Source organism: Mustela nivalis (assembly GCF_964662115.1).
Source record: "Mustela nivalis genome assembly, chromosome: 13".
In the NCBI taxonomy this organism is placed as follows: domain Eukaryota; kingdom Metazoa; phylum Chordata; class Mammalia; order Carnivora; family Mustelidae; genus Mustela; species Mustela nivalis.
This window is the reverse complement of record NC_139032.1, coordinates 28,618,557-28,633,685: the sequence shown is the minus strand read 5'-3', so window position 1 is coordinate 28,633,685 and position 15,129 is coordinate 28,618,557. Positions and strand designations below refer to the sequence as shown.

At 51.8% G+C, this 15,129-nt stretch overlaps 1 protein-coding gene across 1 annotated transcript in view; it reads right to left on the bottom strand.

The window, feature by feature from the left end:
* The window catches only part of DAPK1 (death associated protein kinase 1), a 171,684-nt gene that overhangs the window by 13,887 nt on the left and 142,668 nt on the right, over window positions 1–15,129 (bottom strand). The window contains exons 19-20 of the mRNA XM_082697211.1: window positions 13,887–13,964; window positions 3,797–4,019 (exon numbers count right to left, since the gene is read on the bottom strand). Coding sequence (XP_082553337.1) covers window positions 3,797–4,019; window positions 13,887–13,964 — 301 coding nt within the window. The remainder of the gene's footprint in view (window positions 1–3,796; window positions 4,020–13,886; window positions 13,965–15,129) is intronic.

The following is a 15,129-nucleotide window of genomic DNA, read 5'->3' as shown; positions in this document are numbered from 1 at the left end:
GCTGCTCTGGGCTGGCCCCGTGGGCCCCCAACGTGTGGGTCAGGGGTGCTGCCCTGAATCTTCTTGTCCGCTGCACCTCGCGCAGCCCTGGCCTGCACTGCTCAGTGACAGAGGTGGACCCCAGGGACTGACTCAGTACCCCCCCGCCCCCGCTCCAGCCCCCAGCGGCTTCACCCCGGGGGCTCCAGCTTTCTCAGGAACAGAGTATCTTTCTCTGGTCTTTCTGCCCCAGGGGAGGGAATGGCTTCCTTCTGTCCCAGGCCTTGAACACTTCACCATCTCTGCGATGCTCCCCTGACTGTGCCCATGACACTGTCCTTCCATTAACGTCCCCACCAGGACCCTAAATGAGGCCGATGAAGCTGTCCCACTCTGGGCCGTGAGATTGTGTCAGGCTGACCGCAAAGAGATTCTACCCACTAGCAGGCCAGCTTGTCCCAGGCAGAGCGGACGGGATTTGGCAGGCACTCCTGAACCTCACTGAGTTCTCGTTAGGACAGCGTTTGTGTCCAGTATCATAAAAATGCTAATTTCACACGGAGACAGAGGCACCAGAGGGAAACCATTCCTCGTTGCTAACTGCTGACCCCTAGTGGTGGGAAGCGGCAGGCCCGGTGGAGCAGCCCCCTGGGCACTCTGAGCAGAAATAGAGGGCCCCTGTGCTCCACTCTGGGGACCACAGGCCGCACCCCACCACCCCACAGCACTGCTCCTGGACACCCGCTCCCTCCTCTGCTCTGGGTATGTCCTTCCTGCTGCAGCCCCACAAAGCCACAGCCATGACCCTCTGCTGGCCACAGAGCGAGTGTGGGTGTGGTCACCGGACAAGCCCCATGGGGAAGACCCCATGGCCCCGAGCAGGTGCACACGGAGCAGCCGGGATCCACACGTGCCCCCGCTCCTGCGTCCTGCCTGATGGCTCGGCCCTTCTCCCCCTGCGTCTTAGGAGCCGACAGAGCCAAGGGCCAGGAGTCCAAGGCAAACCCATGGCCTGCTGTCTGAGTGATATTCAGGTACTTACATGGATATTGGTATCAGGGATGTGAGTCGGTGCACCCAGAGCTTCCAATTTTCCACAAAGAGCCCAATATCCAAATTTTTTGGTGACTGAGGTGTGAATGTCGGCAGCTAATCCTATTTTCCTCCCCCACACCCGCTCCTGCACACAACACACCGCGCCCAGGCCCCGGGTTTCAGCCTCTGCCTGAGGCAGACACGTTATGTCTCTGAGCCCCCACTTCTTCTCTCCGAAGTGGGTTATGACACAACCTCAAAATGTTGTGAGAATCCAGCGAGACGACACGTGTGCGGGACCCGGATCCAGGTCAGCACAGACCATGTCAACCTCACACACCACTTTCCACGCCTCCTGGCTTCCAGGTTTTACTTGGTTTCCCCAGAGACCAGCCACTTTGCCCGCTGGACATCCTTTTGGTGTCCCCTGGGCCTTCTCTCCTGTCCTTCCGGCATTTGTCACTTTCTTCAGTCTTATGAATCCCTGAGAGGATTTCCCTTTACACAAGTGACCACGGAGAGCAGAGCTCTGCCTCCTGAGAGAACAAGGCTGTCCGCTCCCCGGAGAATGGAGTACAGTTCGGCTCCTTCTGGTAGCAAAGCCAGCGTCCTCAGGGATGCTGGGAGACCAGGATTCTGGAACGGACTCACATGGGACACAAGAGAGGGCAGTATTTACCTCCTAACAGTCCTGTCGGGGAAGCCGAGCCCCACCAACCTGCTATCCTGACAGAAATTTGCGGGTTCAGCCTGGAGACGCAGCTCTGAACCAAGGGTGGTCAAGAGAACAGAAGCAGCCTCCCTAGGGGACCCGCTGCATCTCTGTGCTGACCGTGGCTGGCGAGGCTTCTCTGGTCCAGAGCGGACATGGTCCTGCCAGAATCTTCCGTCACGGAGTCCCATGACCCAGTCTCTCTCAGCCCTGGCTGAAGGACGCTGCCACACTCGTGACCCTGGCTGATCACATGGCCTTCCTGAGCCACAGTTTATCAAGAATCTACTTCCAGATTCTTCCACATGTGGAAGATGAATGGAGACATTACTTCTGACGGATGAGGGTTGAGAAGGACATAAAATCTGTCTGTGGCTGGTTCAGTTTAGGTCAGGGGCTCCTGGGGCATAACCTTCATACCCAATGAGGATGTACAGAGATTCCAGCTCAGAGCTCTAAGTAGATCTCTTCGGCTCTCTCCCTTTGCCCCCCTCTCTCTCACCCACACACTCGGCAACACTGACCCAGGTCAACACACACAGGCTGAGCCTAATCATTAAGTGTGGAAGACTGCTGGCTTCAGAGAAGGTGAAACCATCCTGCGTCTCTAAACTGAGCCAAAATTATGGATGACCATGGCCAATGCGTGCCCGAAACCACCCTTACTACAGACGGACTTGTAGCATCCCTACTAAGCATAGCAGTCAGGCCTGTCACGAATTCCCAGCTGGGCAGGCCACTTGACCCCACTAGGCTCCAGCAAAATGCTGGGTAGACGTCCTGGAGGCTGCTGTGTGGACTCAGTGAGGTGACACGCGAACCACCTTTCGTCCAGTTCTGGGCATGCTGTATCCAGAAGATACTCCCGCTACGTGTAAGCTGCCCTGCACTCACGCTAACTGTGAATCTACTGTGGTTTTTGGAGCTTCACCTGGTTTCAAGTCCACTGCTGTTCAGAGAAAAGAAGCTGAAAGGGGCACGTAACTGTCAGTCAACGGTCCCTCAGCCCTGAAGAAGCTCCCCAGACACCCTCACCCATGAAGAGAGGGATCGCATGGAAACAAAACTTTACCGTCAGTGTTTTCAGTGGGGGGGTCTGACAGGACACCTTGTGAGGTCATGCAGAGGAAATGAATCCTTGCACAAATGGCGACACAGGAACCTCTCTGGAGGGTTATATTCTTATCTTTGCAAAATGTAATTGCCTCACTTGGGATTTGGGAGAAACACAATCAGTGCCTAAGTGTTCTCTGCGGTGCTTCTCCCTGGGGCTGGCGGAGGTGGGGAAGGACAGGCACACGGCCCTTCTGGACATGGAACCACCCATAACTGCATCTCGGCAGGTGGGGGGGTGGACAACAGCAAAGCCCGCCTCCCAGTCAGGCTCCATGTGAGTGGACGGACTGACCGTGACATCATTAGGGAGCCTTTCAAGACCACCAACCAGCGTTGAGATGCACAAGGATGAGTGCGAATTCTGTGGCTGTGTTCTTGAGTTACTGCGTGCACCCAGCGTTCCAAGAAGAAAGCCAAAGGGGGACAACTCATCCTGGACCAATGTACCATCCTGTGTACGATTTGGAACCTGAATCTGTCCATGTGAGTTTTATTTCTGAGGGCTGAGTCTCCTGGTCTGTGAAAGTTAGCCACGTGGCAGGAATGTTTTATTCTGTCCCACCGCATCTAAAATAAACTCATGTAAAATGCACACAACATACCGTTCACCATATTAACCCGTTCTGGTTACACTGGTCTGGTTTAGAGTAGAACACGACACCATTCTGTGATTGGCACATTTGCCGTTTGGACCTCTGTGTCTGTGACCATGATTTTAGGGAGGCCCTGACCTTGCTATTCCTGGGCGATTTGGGAGTGCAGGCCAAGAAGCAAGTGCAAGTGCACACAGGAGCCAAAGCTGGGCTAGACACCTAGAGCCAACAGGGCAGTGAGATCCGGTCACCACGGGCCAGGGAACCAACACAAAGCCACTACTCACCCTAGACCTTGACACGGGACAGCACAAAAGCCAGCACCTCGCACAGAGACAGGAGCCGGGGTGGAGGCGCCTACCTGCGGGCTTGGACGCCAGCGGGGAGGGCGGGAACCTGGTGGAGCTGGCAGAGGACAGTCTGGGCCGGCGTCTCCGGAAGAAGCTTCTCAGCAGCCCACACTTGAGCGATTCCACCAGCGTGGTTTTCCCGGAGCCCGAGTGGCCAAACAGCTTCAGTTTGATCCTGGATTGGAGGTTCTGCGTGGGTCGCAGCTGCTGGATGAAGAGTCCCCGGTGAGCGTCCTAAACACAGGTGCAGGGGGGCCAGTTAGTCACAGAACAAGAGAAGGCTCTGAGCAAATTGCCAGCGCAATTTGGAACCCCCTCGCCGTGTCCTTCCCGATCCGGGATTTCTTTGTGAGGAGAAGTTTTAAGAGCCACTGTCTTAGGAACTTTCACACGTGCCATGCAGTGTTAGTAACTGTGGTCCTGTCGTGTACAGTACATCCCGGCACTCGTTTTCTAACTGGAAGTTCGTATCTGGTCCACGATTCTTACCCATGGTGCATAGAGGTTTCATGGTGTCCCATTGTAGCCACAAAAAAATTCACGTAAAGTGCAAGTAACATACAATTCCCTGTTTCAGCCATTTTAAAGAGAACTGAAGCTCCGAGGTGTTACTACATGTATGATGTGTGCAACCAGCCCTGCTCTCTGGTTCTGGAACATTCCATGATGTAAGGAAGCTGAGCCCATCAGCAGTCACTCCTCCCTCCCCGCCTGGCCCCTGACAACCACCCATCTGCTCTTGGTCGCCAGCATGTGCCCAGGTCCGTGGCATTTTGGTGCACAAGGAATTAGTTGGAGCTACTCCTGTGAGGTCGCTGATTACCAGGAAAAGCAGGGTTGGCCTGTCTGCCTGGTCAGGGGCGCCTGCTGCTCTCTGCGTGGAGGGGTCCTGCTTCCCCGGCACCGTGACTGTACCAGATGCTGAGAAGGAGGGCATCACGAGGTACAAAGACAAAGAGTGGCAGGGCGAGGGCCCGATAACCTTCCCCCTGTCCTCTCTCTCTCCCTACAGGGAGAAGCAGGAGAACTCACAGACTCACTCACTCCCTCACTTGTGAGCAGACATTTACGGAGGCCCCTGTGGGCTCCGCACAGTGCAGGGAACAGGAAGGTCCAGACCCAGTCCAGATCCGTGTCCTGGGGACACACAAGAGGTCCAGACCCAGCCCAGATCCATGTCCTGGGGACACACAGGTATGTAAACACTGACACCAAACATGGCAGTGCTTCTGCGGGGACGGTGTGGGCAGGGGCTCTGGGCACCCAGACAGCCCACCTCAAGGCTGCACAGTGAGGCGTCACTCCTGTGCCCCTGACTCCATCCGGCCTCACAGGCAGCCTCGTTATCCACCTCCAGTTCGATCCTGGCTCCAGAACAGAGGCCCACTAGAGCTGTGGGGTACAGCCTCAGGGGGATTCCTTCCTCGACCCGGGATGGTCCCACTCTAACCAACCGACGTCCACGCATCCAGGGGACCCCTCCTGCTGGGATCTCTTCCAGAACATTCCTCCCCTGGAGGCTCTGGCTCACGTGGGGTTCTCCACTGTGACTCCACCAGACTGTAGGGTGATGTGGGACAGTCTCCCCCTCTTGACTGGGAGCCAACTTGAGGGCAGAGACAGTGTCTCCAGCACCTGGCAGGGAGGTGCTCAATAAAGAGGTGTTCAAGAAATGACAGGACTCAGCGACCCTGCAGGAGCCTCTCAGAGGGAAGTGCCTGCTGCACCCACTTCCAAACCCGGGGAAGGGGGTTTCCTGCTGCTGTCCTCCCGCTGAGCCATTGTGGCTTTCTCCACCAGCCACCCAGCAAGCTCCCCTGCCAGACAGCTCTGTTGAGGGCTCCCTGTCCTCCCCCAGTCTCTGTGTGGGACTGGGACCTTCCTTCTCCACGCCACAACACTGCCTCCTAGCGGGCATGGTGGAAATGGGCGGCGAATTTTTCAGTTGCTGATGTTGGGGGAGCTCCTGGATGCGGGTGCTGTGAGTTCAAATAGATTAATTTAAGTCCTGCACGGTAACCATTCCCTGGGTCCCTGAGTGTCTGCTGAGCACTTTTATAAGAAAAAAACTTTGTTTATAATTATGTGACCTTAGGATTTAACTGCATGTTTTGGAGAGCATTTTTTAAAAAAATTAACATATAATTTATTATTAGCCCCAGAGATACAAGTCTGTTAATCGTCAGGCTTACACACTTCACAGCACTCAGCACAGCACATACCCTCTCCAATGTCCATAATCCAAACACGATCTTGGAAAGCATGGTTTAATAGTTACTGAGATTTCTGAGAATGCAGCTGTTTAATAAATTGGCAAAAATATTTAATCTTTCATGAACTCCTACCCTCACTTCTGCAGGGTCAGGTCAGCAGGTGGTCGCAGTGTCCTCATGCCATCCCAGGCTCCAGGATGCATGGGCGTCTGCAGACATGGCCTCAGTGAGTGTGGAGGGATCTCTGAATCTGCCAATTTCACGATGTGCCCTTATGCCCTGGGCCCCATGGAAATATATCATTTCACTATAGATATTTCCTTTGATGTCTTTTTTCTGTTATAGGGAGAGCATTCCACTCGCTAAAGCAACCTGTGCAGGGACTTGTCTCCTGTGAACTTCATTCAGGAGAGGAAAGGGGGCATCGCCAAGTGTGTGTTGCCGATGTTGGGTGGGCTGGGCCTGCAAACCTTGCCTTGTGCAGTGCTCTGTAGAGCATGAGGCTGTCCTTATTCTTGTTTCTCTTGTAGCCTCAAATCTCAATAGGTTCAGACACAAAGCACTGCATGGAGGGTGGGGGCTGAGGGGATCTTGCCAGCAATTACTCCGACTTCTGACCCAAGTCAGCACAGACGCTGGAGATGGTCTGTTCTGACGCAGGTACTCATCGGTGTGCTGCTGACCCGGCTGGAAGGAACGGGCACTCGCTGATTTTAACCCGATCCTGGATACTGTTGCAGATAAGTCCTTGACCCCCCCCCCCCCCAAAGCAAATCTGCCTCCCCTCACTCTAGGTTAACCCTCAAGTTCAGCCTTTCTTCTCCTTTCCCTTTCCCTCAGGCCCGGCTCCCACCTCCCCCACACAGGAAGCATGTGAACTACAGTTACCCTGTCCTGTGACCATCACTGTTCACCATGAGCGTCTCACTGAGTAAGTCACAACACTCACCACATACTTTGTGACAACACACAGAGATCTTTGTGGGAAGCAGTGGCTCCTTCTCCTGGAACAGGGGAAAGGCAGAAAACCTGTTTCAGGCTGTAATCCAGCCACTGGGTCATGGGTGCACTGTGCAATTTTAATTGGCTTATGGCCCTTTACTGCCTCGTGCCCTGTTGATCTTGGCACCTGACTTTGGTCACCATGTCTGTCCTGTGTATAGGATTGAGGGTATGTTTGTCCCCTCTACCTGAGCCCCTCAGGCCCTTGCATTCAGAGGAGACTAGAGGTATGGTAACCATGGGACACAGACACTGCTGCTGTCCCAGTGTGCTTCTGGAAGCTTCTCTGGCCCATGGCTGGCTTGTTCCTGGCAGCTGAGGGGCGTCATGTCTACACCTTGCTCAGTGCTGCCCTCAACTAAGTACAGTTCACCCTTTGAATTCCATGCAGGGGAGTGAGGGCCAGAAGCCATGGACAATGTGCTTGCCTGATCCCTGGGCCAGCCCCAGAACACAGACAAGTGGGGATGAAGACTCTCTTTTTGTCCTAACTCTAGTCCAGGTGCTCTGTGTCAAGGCTCTGAACTTGGGCCTTGTCCTTGGCAAAGTTAGTTCAGTTTTAGCAAGAACCCTGCTCCTTCCTTTGTGATGAGATTCCTCACCACTCCCTGATATGTAATCCCTCCTGGCCTGCCTTCAGCAAGAATCTTGTTGAGTAGCTGTATTGTGACCTTTAAGACTCCTATTTTCCAGCTGCCTCAACACAAGTCCATCCGGGGTCTCTGTTTACCAAGATCACCTGTGCCCCCTGCTGGCCACAAAGCCCCACCTGGACAGATCCTCCCAGCAGTAACACCTGGGAAGTGAGGAGCTAGGACCCTGGTGTTTCCTAAATTCTGGCTCCTGCCTGGAAATAGTTTGCTCTGTCAACCCCCCCCCCCCACTCTCCTAGCCCCTCCCGGCTAGCCCCAGGCAGGCAGATGTGGCTGGCTGCAGAGGTGAGGCCTAGGGGGCCGGTCCGGGCGGGGCTGCCAGGCTTGGGAAAAGGACAGGAAAGCAGCAGAGAACCCGAGGAATCAGAAGTCTAAACCAGTCCCACCACCTTCCAAGCGGTCAGACAGTGTATCTGTGTAACTGGGAGGCAGGGTATGTGCTCTTTCCTCATTTATTTCCTTTAACCTTGTACTTGAAATATTTACCCAGAGATGAGGTCCTCCGCTTGCATTCCTGTCCACTGCTCACCAAGTAACTAACATTCCCGACCTAGGTTTGTAAAGCCGCCTAACTCTGATCGGGAACCGTACTCCCCAGACCACCTTACTCAAGCCCCAGTGCAGAGCCCTCCCGCCTCCTTTAGGTCTGGGTCCTGGGACACACCCAGATCTACTGCCCCAGGCCCTTGCACTCACTAGGATTCCTTCTGCTATCCCTTAGCCCCTCCTCTGGTTGCCTTCCCTCTCCAGTATTTCCTGTGTTGGTTTATGTGTTGCCAGCAGAGAGGTGCCCCCTGACCAGTGGACGGAAAGTAACATACCTCCCTTCCCTTATTTCACCCTGTTTGGATCCTTGCACATACAGCAGGGGCACAATCCTTTATGAAGGGCTGAGTGGTCTCTCCTGTGACTCCATGTATCAGAAACCAGCAGTAGACAGCAGTAAATCAAGGGGTGTGGCTGTGTTCCAAAAAAGCTTTATTTACAAAAAGAGGTGGTGGGTCAACTATGGCTCCCAGGTCATTGTCTGCCGGCCCCCCCGCTTTACCCCATCTGGCATTTTTCTTACTTGTTTATAGCCTGAGTCTTCCCTCTTGTTCATTGTGGTCTTAGCATATTCAGACGCTGTGAATCCCTTTTAAATGAATGTTATTTGGTCACAGCATCGCTCTTTGACACCCTGGTGAATCCCGGCTTCTAGTTAACGTTTTTCCTGCACCTTTGCCCCTGGCAATTTAGCTGCATTTTCTCATCAGCAAAAATGACTGACAGGGAGGGCCATATGCAATCTGGCCAAGCAAGATAAGAGTAGGGGAACCTGCTGTGACTTCCCTGGGGGCGGGGGTGGGGGGTGGGGGGGGAGGGAAGGGGGACGGCAGGAGGCGGTCAGACCCAGCAGGGGAGGAGCACCTACTCTTAATTATGCAAATTTGCTCACTTGCGCTGAATTTTAAATTCTGGGCAAACTCTCCAATTCCTCCAGTTTTCCAAAGTATTCTCAGGCATCTTTCCTCATGGTCTTATCTTACATGTAAGAAAAGCAACTATTTAAATGTCAGCTTATAGAAATCTAATTGGAAGGAAAATCAAACCCCCCCAGTGTTAGGGCACTGGCATTTGGAAAGAGACCGGTGATCCGCAAAAAGGCTCTCAATGCCCGGGCAGACCACCATTCTCAGTCACTTAGTGGGAAACCAGGTCAGTGCAGATCCTGCCCAGCTGAGACCTTCTGTGGGTTCTTCCTGCCTCCACAAGCTCTGATCTCAGCCATTCTCACCACCGACTCTGCCCAGAGGCGATGGCTGCAAGGTCTCCTTATAGGGTCAACCCCTTGTGCTAAAAACGGAAAGAGCTTCTTTATTTACTCTGGCTGGTGCTCTCCTGCCCCCTGCAGGTCAATAGGAGGACTGTGATTTTATTTCTGGAAGCTCTCCTGCCCCCTGCAGGTCAATAAGTGGAATAGCAGGTCCCATGGGTTCCCTAGAAGACCTTCTTTAGACGTATTGTTCCAGGCTCAACTGATTAAAGGTGTAAACAAGGGGGCCTTTCTGCTGCTAATCTGGCCCATGGGCACACCTATGGAATGACAGTCATTGAAGCTCCCCCCGCCCCACTCCGTTGCTGTGCAGATATAAACGTCTCCCCAGGAATGTGTTTAGGATCCACATGAGGGGGTCTGATAGAGGGTGGCTCCCCCCACCCCCAGAGGTGTCAGGAAACATGTCAGGTGTCACAGTTTTGGATTTCACAACGAGTGGAGGAGGGTGCTATGACGTGACTGCCTAGGGTGTCCACAAGCACTGCAAAGACAGGAAGTCCCACCCTCCCCAAAATGCCCGCCCCGCCCTGGAGAGAAACGGGGAACATCAGGGAGGAAATAACACGGGAAGGAAATGGGGACAAGAGGCTCCTAAGTAGAAACTGTCCTCTTCCTCTCCCTTCTCTGTGCTCAGTGGTTGTGATCCTTCTCCTCCACCACAGCTTGTGAGTTAAAACAGCAAACACGTCCATGGTCTTGGTTTTGTAGGGATCGCCTAATCGTGGTAGGACCTACAAGTCCTTGCTGACAATCTCCAGGGCAGCTCCTGGGACAACTCAGTCATTTTCAAGAACCCGGTTCCAGTACCAGTGTCCCCAGGCCCCAAGCAGCTACTTATTTGGAGATTTATTCATTTATTTTTAAAAAAGATTTTATTTATTTATTTGAGAGAGAGCAAGCATGAGAGGAGAGAGGTCAGCGGGAGAAGCAGACTCCCCGCGGAGCAGGCAGTCTGACGTGGGATTCCATCCCGGGACTCCAGGATCAGGACCTGAGCCAAAGGCTGTCGCTTAACTAACTGAGCCAGCCAGGCACCGTATTTATTTATTTAAAAAAAAATTGTGGTTAGAAATACATGGCAGCCAATTTCTCCCTCTCTGGCTCATCAGGAAGCCGGGGTCTAGAGCCCTTTGAGGGAATGACTGAGGCAAACAGACTCGCAGGTCTCACTGAACACAGAGTCATGAACGGAGTAGGACCTGATGAAACCAGGAAGGCGACGGGGGCTCACTACACAGCAAAGGGAAGGACCCTCCCTCCCCATGGTCCATGGCTGAGGACGGATCAGCACGGAAGCCCTGAGCCCGGTGAAGGGCACAGGAAGCAGACATTCCTATTTCAGGACTGAATCTGGGCGCTTAGCTAATTCGCATCTGCTTAGCCTCAGAGAGCAGGGCTTTCCTGCAGAACAGCTCCATCTTGGGGATGCGGGAAGGACAGCACCTGCTGTGCACTGAGGACTAAATGATGGCTGTTGCTACTGATGGCTCTCCAGGGTGCTCTGCCACAGCTGCCTGGGGCCTTGCGCACGTGCCACATCTGCTCCTGGGCGCTGGACCACAGGGAAATCTTTGTTTCTCCAGGACTCAGGGAGTGGTTTGCAGGATTCCAGAAACAGCAAACACTTGGTGCTTACTGTGTACAGACCCTGTTCTAAAGACATCGTTTACATCACCACCATACCATATAATTGGCGTTATAATTATGCCAGTTGAGAAAAGGGACACTGAGGCACGGGGCTGCTAGACCATAGCAGTGCTGGGATTTGAGCCGGAGCCATTTGACTCCTGAGTCTGTGCATTCAGCCACCACTTTATACGCTGCCTCCAGAAGCAAAGGTGAGAGAGGGATCTTTCTGTGGGTTCAGGGCACGAATAGGAATGATGCCCTTTGCTCACTGGGATTGAAATGACATTTCTTTGCCTTGACCTCTCCTGAGAGAACAATCCCAGCATCGTGGTAAAATACTAGACATTGGAATATTCTCTCTCCCATCTCTCTTTTAAAAATCTAGGCACCAAAACGCAAGGGTGCCCCTCGGTGAGAGAGACTAAAGGAAATCAGGGACAGGGCAAGAGCCCATGTACCTTGATTTAAAGATTCTAGACTGGAAAACAGCTAGTCACCTTCCCTGGCCTCTGGGGGTCAGCAGTAGCAGCACACAAGCTTCTCAGTGTTTATATTTCCAATTACAAAAGCCGTGTAGGCACAAGGCAGGGAACCTAGGATCAGATGAAGGGAGAAAGCACCTTCACCCTGTCAATCTGATCCCAGCTCGGCTGTCACGTCAGGACCTATCCTTTCTGTCATCTGTCTGGGATTTACTGTTTCAGACCCATCACTGCAATGACAAATAAATAAATTAAATTAAATAAATATAAGGCTCTAATCTCAAAAGCAGGGCAGCTTGCTATGAAATTCACCCAAAGTCAAACACCTGAGCCAATGTGGCCTGTTGCAGGGTTGCACACTGCACACTGTTCCATTCTGCCATGAGCTGGTGGACATACAGCTTTACGTTAAGGGAATTTAAAGATTAGGAGACTTTATGTGAAAGTTCCTTGTTGATATGCTGACAGTGACTCTCAGGCTCTTGTTCTGCTTGTAAACAAAAACACTTCTCCCTTGTTATTCTTGTCCAAAATTCTCTTCCACAGTGAGACAGTGCGTGGTGGTGTGGAGTGGGAGAACGTGAAGTCCACAGCAAATGCACACATTCCCTGCAAGAACGTGTGAATAAGGCGACGGACATTTTTTTAGACTGTTCGCATCCTGGAATTGCCAGAAGGGAGGGCACACTGAATCCCTGCAGTGGCCTGGGACATCTGTCTTCCCAGTGCCTCTGCGGCCAGTTCGCAGACTCCGAATCACAAAGGTGTGATGATGCGTGAGCTCCCAGCCCAACTCCAGGTGCTGGGAAAGCTAACTGCTCCCACCCGTGTCCCCTGCCCCACCACAGCCAGACCCTGGGACCACTAGGAACATTCAGATACTTGGCAGCTGTGGAGGTTAAGAGGGGATCGTCTGCTCCCAGGGCACTTTTCAATTTATATGGCGGGACCTCTGTGGCACCTCAAGCTTGTATTGGACAATACCTTTCCACTGGGCACTGAAATTGACTGGATTGGTTTGTTTGTTTTGTTTGTTTTTATTTCTCAGAAGTTTATTTTTGAAAAATTATTACGTGATTACAGTTGGCCCTTGAACAACACAGGCATCATGAGTGCTGACCCCCCATGTATTTGAAAATCCAAATATATCTTTGACTCCCCCAAAACTTGACTTCTACCAGTCTACTGTTGGCCAGAAGCCTTCCCGATAACATAAGCTGGAGATTAACACGGATTTTGTATGTCAATATGGACTACAGACTGTATTCTTACAATAAGGTAAGTTAGAGAAAAGGGAACATTAGTAAGAAAATCGGAAGGAAGACACAAGAGATTTATAGCACTGTACTGTCCTTACCGAGAGACATCTACATAGAGGCAGATCTGCAGAGTTCAAATCTGTTGTTTAAGGCTCACCAGCATCATACAGAACATGGAAAAAAATGCAGTCATTTTGATTTTGCAGTCAGCAAAATCCCAGAATACTGCTGTTAATAGTTCCTTTTTATTCACTTTTAAAAACACAGAAGGGATTATAACATGCGAATATGGAATCTATCTTCTGCTTTGAAGCCCTAGAAAGTCCTAAACTCAAGAAGAGTTTAGGACTTCAAAAATACTTGAGTGGCCAGAAACAGTTCTATCCTACATCTGTACAGCAATTCGCTAGACATTATTGTTGGTCATCTGATGTTTCTGATTTTTATTACTGTATTATAAATAACACTGCAATGAACATCTGTGTGCACTATTTCCTGCATTTTTTCCATTTCTTTAGGATAAAGTCCTAGAGTCTAGAGTCCTAGACATGGAGTTCCTACCTTAAAGGGTGTGACTATTTTGAAGACTCCTGATACACATTCCTATGATGTGGGCTAGAAAGACACCCTGCATTTACTTATTTGTATCCTGTTTCTTTAAATCTTACAGCAACAGTGTGTTTCCTAAACCCGAGCATATCATGTGACATCTTGGAGCTCAAAACATTAAGAAAGAAAGAAGCAGTCAGCTTTCTCATTTCCTGTCTACTTTATGGGAACTGTTATTACAGAAGCGGTGGGAGGAGGGAAACCAGGCACAGAAACTGTAAGGAAGCCAAATGATTTCCAAGTCCAAACACAGAAGAAGAAACTGATAGGGAGCTGATGCATTTATGCTAACGGTATGCAAACCACAGGTCAGGGAGAGATGCCTTTCCTACAGCCTGTGTGTCCAAAGCCTCATTTTGTTCAACTCATTGTATAAAAGGAAAAAGACAGAATTTTTCACATAAAAACATCAGACCGAAAAACAGAATTTCTCACCTTTCGGAGTCTTGCAAGCAGACCTGCTACGTGTTCGTGCTGCTCTGATTTAGCGAGCTCTTCTGCTGTCTTCCCGTCCTGTTGGAGAAAAACCGTTAGTGTCTTTCCTGCACGGGAGGCTGTTCCATCCACTGGTTCTGCTGTCAGAGGCAGAAACAAGGGTTAACAGGCCTTAGAAACAAAAAAGGTGGACATAGTCCTCGATTCTTTCTTTTTCTGTACAGTCCTTATTTCATTTCCTTATTGGTTCTGCAGGGAGGGAAAGTGAGAATTAAGGAAAAAAACATGTGCACTGGTGTCTGGAAGTCCATCTGTGAGATGTCTCAGACCCACAGGCTTTCCTCACACCTGGTACCTCGCAGGCGGGCGGATGACCCCAGATGCTGAACCTCCCTCCAAGAAAGCAGACGATGCAGACTTTCATAGATGCCAAAGTCTAGCTGGTGCTAGCTAGTGTCTTAAATACCTTCCACGGACAAACCTGAGCACTCACGGAGAATGCTAGTTATTGGAAATTTCTGTGCACTTCAAAGAAAAGTTTTAATTTTACAGACGATTTTGATCTAAAGATTTTCAGTGAACATAAGAGGAGGAAATCAGAGATCATGGCACCTTTTAAGTAGAGTATTTTCACAAGGCTGCCGTTTCACAGTGAGCAATTTCACTTACATTTCTGCGCCGGCAGTAAGCAGGAGCCGGGCTGACACGGAGGCCGGGACCACCATGCGTCTGGTCCAGGCGGCCTGCTGTGCCCACAAGTGCGCTCGGGGGCCCTTGTGGGTGGGGACCTCTGGCTGCTCATCCGTGGGCCACCGAGGGGGAAACAGAGGCTGAGGGGCTGTTCTGCTACAGCTTTAAAGTCGTTACTAATTCGGAGTAGAAAAGGCCAGGGGCCATTTCCTTGCAAATAAAAACAATCTCGAGACCGAGAAGCATTTCGATCCCTCTCCCGCTCGGGCCGCTCAGCACCGGTCACAGCTGCATTCCCGAGGAAGCTCGGGGCTGCCCGAGTCTCACCGACAGCACATCTTCCGCTTTCTCCTGCGCGGGGCTTCATGAGACCAGTGTTTCTCAGCCTCCACACTGCTGACATTTTGGACCAGATCGTTCTCTGGCGTTGGGGGCGGTCCCGGGCACTGCAAGGTGTGGAGCGCCACTGTCTCTGGTCAATGCAAGGCTCGTCCTCCCGGATGATTCCTGACAACTCCAGGTGTCTTCAGACGTGGCCCTGGTCTCCCTGGGG